Source organism: Rutidosis leptorrhynchoides, chromosome 3 (assembly GCF_046630445.1).
Source record: "Rutidosis leptorrhynchoides isolate AG116_Rl617_1_P2 chromosome 3, CSIRO_AGI_Rlap_v1, whole genome shotgun sequence".
Classification (NCBI taxonomy): Eukaryota; Viridiplantae; Streptophyta; class Magnoliopsida; order Asterales; family Asteraceae; genus Rutidosis; species Rutidosis leptorrhynchoides.
The window spans coordinates 27,546,185-27,555,974 of record NC_092335.1 but is presented as its reverse complement, the minus strand read 5'-3'; the positions used below and the strand labels follow the sequence as shown (position 1 = coordinate 27,555,974).

At 32.9% G+C, this 9,790-nt stretch overlaps 1 protein-coding gene across 1 annotated transcript; it reads right to left on the bottom strand.

Annotated features, from left to right (window-relative positions):
- Window positions 1-1,406: 1,406 nt before the first annotated feature.
- Window positions 1,407-2,264, bottom strand: LOC139899804 (antimicrobial ginkbilobin-2-like protein). The gene has a single exon (XM_071882640.1). The coding sequence runs from the start codon at window positions 2,262-2,264 to the stop codon at window positions 1,407-1,409; it is 858 nt and encodes a 285-aa protein (XP_071738741.1).
- Between the last annotated feature and the right edge of the window lie 7,526 nt (window positions 2,265-9,790).

Sequence of the window (9,790 nt, the reverse complement as noted above, 5' to 3'; positions counted from 1 at the left end):
TTTGTTATGTATTTTATAGTTTCGTTATGGAATTTTAAAATTATGTAATTTCAATTAATGTAATTCATGTTTAGTTGTAATGATAGATTAGTATTCCATAAAATATAGCCGTTTATTATAATAATTCCTAAAACGATTACAATATTTCTTTATAAATAGAAAATAAACTTAGTTCCTAAAAACGATTACATTATTCCAAAAGGCTATTTCAACAAACACATTCATCAATCTTCGAATTCACGTGGATCGTGTTGCTGAAACCCTGGAGATTCAGGAGCAGCTTCATCTTCACTTGCAGAAATGGCGTAGCTTTCATCGATCCATTCGGTGTAAATGTTAATTGGTTGGTTACGTAACAAGGCTCGCCCAGTCGCACCAAACCAATCGTGATCTTCTTCTAGTAGCGAGGCACGAGAGTTGGGTTTTTTGAAAAACCAGATTTGTTTAGTGGGGTAGATTATGTCTCGCTGTAGCAACTCAAGCAAACACATATAACTTGGACATTTACGAACATCCATGTAATAATCTCGTGTTTCACACTCGGTATAATTCATCATTTCGCTATCAAATTCACCTCCGTAGTGAACTTTAACAACAACATTCAACTGACTCATTTCGAAGTGTGTGTGTTTATGGTTTGAGAATTTTAGAAGAGATGAAGTGTGTGTTTATGATTTGAGAAGAGTGGTTGTATATATAGGGGAAAAACTAGCCGGTTTAAAAAAAAAAAAACGGTTATAAATATTGCTGTTAGAATTTTAAAATATTTTTAAAAAATAAATATAATCATATAATAATATAAATAATATAAATAAAATTAAATAAAACAGAAAAAAGAAAAATAAAATGCCACCTCAGCATTCCACTAAAAGTAACACCAGAAAAATAACACCACCACTACTCCACTCAGAAAAGTAACACGTCCTACTCAGCAAAAAAGTGTAAAAAAGCAAGTGACACCAAAAGTGACACCACTCAACATTACGCATGGTCTAAGAATGAAAGTGATTTTTTAACTTAATTGGTCATGTTATAGAGTTTGTGAGGATGAAAAATCGGTGACGCTATTTATTAAATTTATTACTTCTATATATATATATATATATATATATATATATATATATATATATATATATATATATATATATATATATATATATATCTAATTTGAAAGAAAAAAATCAAGTTAATTCATGTTTTACACAAGTTCTTCTTAATTTAAATAAAATATTATCCATAAATTGGAAATTTATGAAAAAAAAAAAAAAACTTGAAAAAACATATTCATTTTGCATAAATTAGGATTCAATAACCTATTTCAAAACATATTTTACAAGAAAAATATCAAAATAATGAGATCCAAGTGTTTGTCATATAATAAGCTTACATGTATAGTAACATCATATTCACTTTTGTCTTGTTAGTGGTGGGAATAATCCTATCCTTTCATGATCGTACCTTATAATACAATTCATAGATAACAACGTGTAATTCTTATTAAATTTTTTTTTATTTATTCCCTCTCTTTCGACCCTTAATTTTGCCTCGTTTAGACATTTGGTACAGTCCTCCCTACTAATATCAGGAGTACATTGAACTGACATGTACAACTTAGTTGATGTTGACCCATAAGTTGAATTTCCTATTGCAAAATTACGATGATGATCTTCTAATTTTTTTTTATTATCTCCAATTGCTTCATCCAATAACTTGTTAAACAAATCTGAAAACCCCTTGTTTAATTCTGCAACGTTGGCATCACCTCTATCCCATTGGAAGAAGCCCCAATCCCGACCCCAATCTTCGTACTTTCCTCTCATATCATAATCAGCGTATCGCACCATGCAATAACTAAAGTAGGAATTAAACACCCAAATTACAGCTCTCTTATTTTTAGGACAAGCGTTTCTAACATGGTTGACTGATTTCTCGATACAATCTGAACAATCGTCCTCCCTTAAATGAGGTGGGCAAAGGAGCAAGACTTGAACACTAGTTATCGGGCCGTCTGGAACAACTACAAAACCCGTGTACGGGCGGTTACGAACAACGATATCGACAAGACTATGTAGCATCATATTTCGAACATTAACCGTGGTGTCGTTTTCGAAATCACCAGTTTTTCCGCATCCTGTCCTAACCTGCTTAGGGTTGAGTGGTAGTTGGTTGAATGGTGGTTGAGCTATGATAACGTTATTATCCCCATGGATGATTATTTGAACAAGAAGCACAACAAAAATACTACTAACACTCTTTTTTTTCATTTCGTTAATTCACACTTATAATATCTCATAGCTTGTATTCTTATTTATAACCTAACATTGTGAATTTTAACACCTAACTTGGTTAATGTTACTAAAAAAACGTGTCATAAACTAGAGTTTGAGTTTGATATAATACTAAAAGTAGGCAAAAATATGTTAAACCAATTTTAATGGTTATTGTGACGTGGAGGCAAAACTGATTTTTGACCGTGATGTGGCAGTGTTACGGAATGAAGGTAAATAGTTGTGAGTGTTAAATTTGAGTGAGATGTTTCTTTGGGTAATATGGTGCAATATGAATGAAAGTTTTTGGGGGGACGTGATACAAATCGAATCCTGAATAAACTGAGCCGGTAAAATCCGGTTCAAAACCGAAAAAACCCGATTCTGAAAAGGAAAAAAAAAAACGTAAAGCAATCCCGAAAACCCGGTGGTTGTGTACCTCTACACAAAACCCTTCGAATAATATTTCACTTCTACTTGTACAACTTACGAATTCTCGTAGGGTGCTCTGATAATTATTCTTGACTTAACAACAATGGCGACTCTATATGGAAGCAAGTGGGGTCAAAGGACCTCATTAATTTTTTTTATATATGTATAAAATACTAATAAAATATTATAGGATACCACTAAATTTATAGATAGGACCCCATATATTTTTAAAATTAGTGATTTTTATGAAAGTCAATAGTCATTCTTTAGAAAAATTTTTATAATGTATCACTCAAATTGTATAGGACCCCATTGAGTTTGCATTCTAGAATCGCCACTGCTTAACAACCTCCAAACATGTCACACCTCAAAACCATGACTTAAAAGTCAAGTGCCATATCTCATCTTGTAAAGGAATTTACACAAATCCTCGGGTTAAAAACAGCATGCCTTCGACTTACTAATGTGGAGATAGTAATAAACTTTTGTTAGCAGATAGAAACATTAAATTAATATAAAAAGGTATCAAGACAAGAAGATACAGAAGAAGACAAAAGGTACCTAAAGACAATGCCTTATTTGATACTTGAAATGAATGTGTACAAGTTGACATACGTTTGTTGGATGTCTTGCATATGGCTCATTCATTTCTACAACAGACTCTCTTTTTTAAACAAAGTAACTCGGATCATACTCTCTTTTTTAAACAAAAAGTAAATTTAATCACATGTTTAATCATTTATGTTGATGATATGATAATAACAGGAAATGATAAGAAAGAAATCTCTAACTTATAATTAAACTTGTTTAAAGAATTTGAAATGAAAGATTTAGGCAAACTTAAATACTTCTTGGGGATTGAAGTGTTAAGATCCCAACAGGAATATTTATTTGTCAAAAGAAATATATTCTTGATCTGCTTGCAGAAACAGGGATGATTGATTACAAACCGGCTGAGACTCCAATGATACCGAATCAAAAGTTGTATATGGAAGACGATGCTGAGCTAGTAGATAAAGGACAATACCAAAGGATAGTGGGAAAGCTCATTTACTTGGCTCACACTCGACCAGATATAGCACATGCGGTAGGAGTTGTAAGTCAATTCATGCACCAACCGTAGGTTCATCATTTGGAAGCTGCAATGAGGATTATCCGATATCTAAAGAAAACACTAGGTCATGGAGTTGTATTTAGTAAAAATGGGCATCTAAAAACGCAAATATATACTGATGCAAGCTGGCTTGGAGAAAAAGGAGATAGAAAGTCAACATCCGGCTTCTTTTCAATAGTCGGAGGAAACTTAGTAGCATGGAAAAGCAAGAAACAAAAGGTTGTTGCTTTATCAAGTGTTGAATCAGAGTTTAGAGGCATAGCAAAGGGAGTGGTTGAAGCTTTATGGATTCGAAAACTTTTAACAGACATTGGCTTTCCCCCAAAAGAAGCAATTCAGATCTTATGTGATAACGAAGCTGCCATTGCTATCTCAGAAAATCCGGTACAACACGACAGGACTAAGCATATTGAAATCGACAGACACTTCATTAGAGAAAAGTTAGATGCTGAAATTATATCTATCCCATCAATCAGACCAGAAGATCAACTCGCAGATATTCTCACCAAATCTGTCAACGGAAGATTCTTCAGCGACGTTCTTGGCAAGTTGAATATTGGAAACCCCACTATTCAACTTGAGGGGAGTGTTAAAAGAGTCAACAAAAAGGTCAACTTAACATTTTAGGTAAGTTGACATTGGGATCAGAAGTGGTCCACTTCATCATTTCCCTAAAGAGATGATCACAAGACTGCATAAAATCAAGTATCCAACGGATTGGTGCAGGCTACACAACAGCATATTACCATATTTACCAAGGAGGTTCCAAAAGTAACTTGAAGCCATTTCTTGTAATAGAATTAGCTGTTAGAACATAATGTGTATAAAAGAACTCCTCATTTGATATAGTAAACACAATACAATTGTATCAAATACTCATATATTTAATACAAGATCATATTTACATTCAAACACTCACCCCTGATCAAAGTATTCCCTGTGTTGAACCAAAAAACAAGTTCCCAACATTAATTAAAAAGACAATAATAAGAAAATTAAGCAAATAACATATTAAAATTATCACATTCTTACACTATATAATAATGTGGCATATAGTTTGGTATCCCAACTTATAGAGACCAAATTCTGTATTTGCCCTTCAGATGCAGTGTACAACAATTGTGTCACCAACACTACTATTTTGTAGTTGTGGCTGTAGAGGTAGTAATTTTGAGCAATTTACTAATAAACGGGTCAAATTTGTTCACCAAACAGTCAAAAGTAACATAAAGTTTTGCTACGTATATACAACCTCCTATATAAAAGTTTAAACAACATTGTAACAACACCAGCCTTTTATGAAGTTCAAGAAGTGCACTACATAAATTGCATCTACCTTTTTTTCTTTTTTTTTTTCTTTTTTTGAACGGTGATTTTTTGGCATCAGTGGATCATTTCTTTCAACGACCCTCATCATTTGCACGTAGCACACACGTTCGGCGGAAACCCGAACCCGATCGACAATTGCCATATATTAAGTTGTCTGTACTAAATTCTCTGTTACTCCGTATTATTTAAGTTATCAGTCTTTTCAACTCATTTTTAAAAATACCAAGTGAAGTATGATGAAATTTAGTAACACAAGTTTTTTCTATGGTATGACACGTGATAGTATTCTATAGCAACTTCACTTCTATAGATTTACAGAATTTTATTACGTGTATATTTATATTTGTTCATTATTCATTCAGGCATATATGGTGCATCATTATGAAAACTACATAAAAATCACCTGATCATATCTTGTGTGTGTTGGTGATTTTAGTGTTATCAACAATCATTTTAGTTAAATGGGATTTACTAGAAAGCAAAGGATTATCGAATTAAGCTCAATGACGAGTTTGGAGAGTGCGGAGTGCACGCTCGTTCGAGTTGATTTAATAAGGTCTTGTAAATTACATCTTTTGATGAAAGGTAACCATGAATGGTTACATCATTTCATGAAGAGTGATATCATTTTCTAAAAGGTGTAAACGAAGAGTTGCATCTTTTAGTTGAAAGGTTGCATATTTGCATTGAAGGGTTACATTCTTTCGTCGCACCTTTTCACCTCTTATATATAGAGGACTTTGCTTTCATCAACAAACAGAAAATACACACATATTCTCTAACAATTTGATCAGTGATTTCATTGCCAAAAACACTGATTGCGTTCTTGTCTTATCCCTGTAAAGATTTCGTGCAACCGAGGCAATCGTAGGGTCGAAATACTTTATAGAGAAAGTGAATACACGATTCAAGAACGAATCCGGCAGTCAATTCATACCCGATTTCTAACAAATCTATAAAGTAATTTTGTGATAATTTTGTTCCTATGAATCGTATAAGACATATGGGATTTGATATGGACTTTTGTGTGATAAATCTGTTGGGTGTATCATACGTGTGAGATGTGGGATATTAATTTTAAGAACAACAGATGGTGTTTTAGGATGTTTGCATGATGCGGTTACCAAGTAATCATTCAGATTGAATGAAAATTTTGACATTCCATTGTTTCGATGATTATTTGGGTTGCAAATTGGTTGGAGATCCAGGAGATGTGTATTGGAAGCATATGTTTCAAGAATAACTTGTAAGATGGAATAACCAACGATACCGAGTACGCATTTTCTATCTATCTTCTTCACTTTTATGCCATGTTTAACATAAATTGAATGCAAGCATGAAACTTACACGAACGAATTAACAAGATGCCATGATAAAGTACTTTATATGGTGGTGTTTTGTCACCATACAAATTTTGGTTGTAATTTCATGCACGGTAAACAGAAATTTATGTTTATGGTATGACAAATATTATGGGTAGAATTAATTTGCTTTCCCTCGAAATGAAGCCAGTCTATGTTTGAAAGGTTTTCAAACTAATACCAAATATTCAAGGGTGTGTTAAAAGGATTAATTTTTAACGAAATGGTTTTATGAAATTAATTCTTAAAATCATTTAATCTTTGGAATCACGCATATTTAAGATTGTCTAACCCTTGAATGAATTAACTTCGTACAATTAATTCAAATACCTGAGACTTCATGTGGTTTCTGTATTAACAATTTTGATGGGATTTATTCCTTATCATTATTGTTGAGATTAATTAGAAACAAAGACTTGTTAATGGGACCTCTAGTTATTCTGTTGCATTCGTTAGAATGATTATTACAAGATTAATATCCACATCTATAGACAGGCAATTAATGAATGGTGCAATTAACCGTTGATACGTTAGAGCGGTTAACGGGAAAAATTCGCACTTATTGAATTGACACAACTTAGTGTCGGTCACATATTTGCATGATACATCACAGACTTTGCAAATGTAGCATTTATATATCGGGATTGTAAACACAAGTCACTTTCTTGATGAATATTCTAAAATTCATATTATACTAAAACGTAAATATATGAGATATAATTACTCGGACCATTGTGACCATTAGTTGTGGAGGTAGTATATGTATATGTATATATACGTGCATCATGTACGGATACATAGAGTGTCAATAAAAAGAAGGTTGTAATATTTTCTTTGGATGATTGACATGAAAACCCCTCATGGATTGTTGATAATTGTGATCATTTGAAAAGTCACAAAACAATCTTGTATGGTTATGAAATGTCTGTTTGTTACTAAATGAAATGACCATGAAATTTTTATTATTGGTGAGGTATGTCCACAAACTATTTGATGATCTATCAAGTTGGTCTTAGTTAGTAAAAGGAATATGTTTTAATATGGAATGAAGATTAGATGTTGCTTAATTGTTTTCAATTACCGGTATGCTTTGAAAATTGGCGGGATGATGTATGTGATTACATTAAGTGACCAATATAGCATGGTGTTGGAGGGATTAAGCATGGTCTAGAATAATGCATTGTGATGTAGTTTAAGTATTTTAATACTTTAAAGCCAACCATGGTTTATGGTTTAATTCACAATGAGAATCCTTGTAGCATATTTAAAATATATTGAGTTTACTATTGATCATTAAGATGATACATCTACAAGTTGTTGATTTTACAATTGGTATAGATGTGGTATCTTGGATTAAAAGAATGATGTTGAGATTATTGACATTATAAACTTGTTGTCATTACTTCTTGGTTCTATAAGTGGATTGACTAAGGTATGTTTATAATAATAATCTTACCATCTAATGTAATGGTAATAATTGTGTACACAAGGATAACAGGGATACATTATCCAGGGTGTATAAATTATATGTTTACACTGATTACTTGTGGAAAGTGGGCGTATACACGGACTAATCAATCAATTGATTTAAGTACTCACGCGTATCTTATGATATAATAAGAATTTGGTAAGTCCTTGGATCAAAGGATTACTAAAGAAAATTGATTGAAGTCGAAGTGAATGAGAGTAAAGTCCAATTAGATCCCTAGGTATGGGATGTCCTATGACTAAGGCATATAGTTAAATGTACAAAGAAAAGTCTAGACACTTATGCCTTAGACAAATTATGTTTCGTGAGGTTAATCACGAATGAAGTGATGTATGTGGATTTTGTTGGATTACAAAAAAGTTTGACTAAATCACTTGACAAAAGCATTAGCCGGAAGCACGCGAAAGTTGGCTAATGATGTGGGATTGAAGTCCATTAAATCTTCTAAAGTGAGACGCCCAATTCCCTTCTAGTACAACGCTAGGAGCTGAATTCAATGAGGTAAGCTTACTTTCTGAAGATTGAAACACATAAATATACTGATCCCAAAGTATGTGTTTAGACTCGTAAGTGAAGTTAGGTTGAAGTTTAACTTCTTAATAGTTCTTTTGAAAAATTGCAAATGCGGGTGCAAGACTAAAAGAGCTACCTATGTGAACATGAAGTTTTGCCGCCTCAATGGAGCTTTGGACTTAGTTGCCAATATGTTCACTGAAGGATTGGGACACATGGCTTGTAATAGTGTCAAGATTGTCTTAGGGATATGTAAGAAACTGATGTGTATAATATTTTATAGTCTTCATATGAGTGGAAGGGTTCAATTTCTGAAACACCCTGATACTCGAATTCTCGTAAATATTATACTAAGTGAAAATTCAATTTCTGAAACATTTTCATTTATGCATTGGTTTGTTCTGTTTGTTTAATTATTTTAGTAAATCAAGGATTACACTAAAATGGGGGGGATTTGTTGGTGATTTTAGTGTTATCAACAATCATTTTAGTTAATTGGGATTTACTAGAAAGCAAAGGATTATCGAATTAAGCTCAATGACGAGTTTGGAGAGTGCGGAGTGCACGCTCGTTCGAGTTGATTTAATAAGGTCTTGTAAATTACATCTTTTGATGAAAGGTAACCATGAATGGTTACATCATTTCATGAAGAGTGATATCATTTTCTAAAAGGTGTAAACGAAGAGTTGCATCTTTTAGTTGAAAGGTTGCATATTTGCATTGAAGGGTTACATTCTTTCGTCGCACCTTTTCACCTCTTATATATAGAGGACTTTGCTTTCATCAACAAACAGAAAATACACACATATTCTCTAACAATTTGATCAGTGATTTCATTGCCAAAAACACTGATTGCGTTCTTGTCTTATCCCTGTAAAGATTTCGTGCAACCGAGGCAATCGTAGGGTCGAAATACTTTATAGAGAAAGTGAATACACGATTCAAGAACGAATCTGACAGTCAATTCATACCCGATTTCTAACAGTGTGAAAATGACAAACCCAGGAAAAGTTGAAAGTTGTTTTGTAAACCTTCTCGTATCATCAGAATTACATTATCTATTAGTATGTTTTAAGGTGCGATTAAATTAGTCATTGCAAGTTGAAGTCGTAGCAAGTAGTTTAACCAGTTTTGGGTATATTGACCATGATTCTCATTTTCTCACCATCACAAGATAACCTAATGATTAGGACCCTCGTATCCTTGCAATATGTCTCTGAGACTTATTCTATTCAGGCTACCCTAGGAGGGAGACTATTTCTTATTCTTATGTATACGTTCTAAC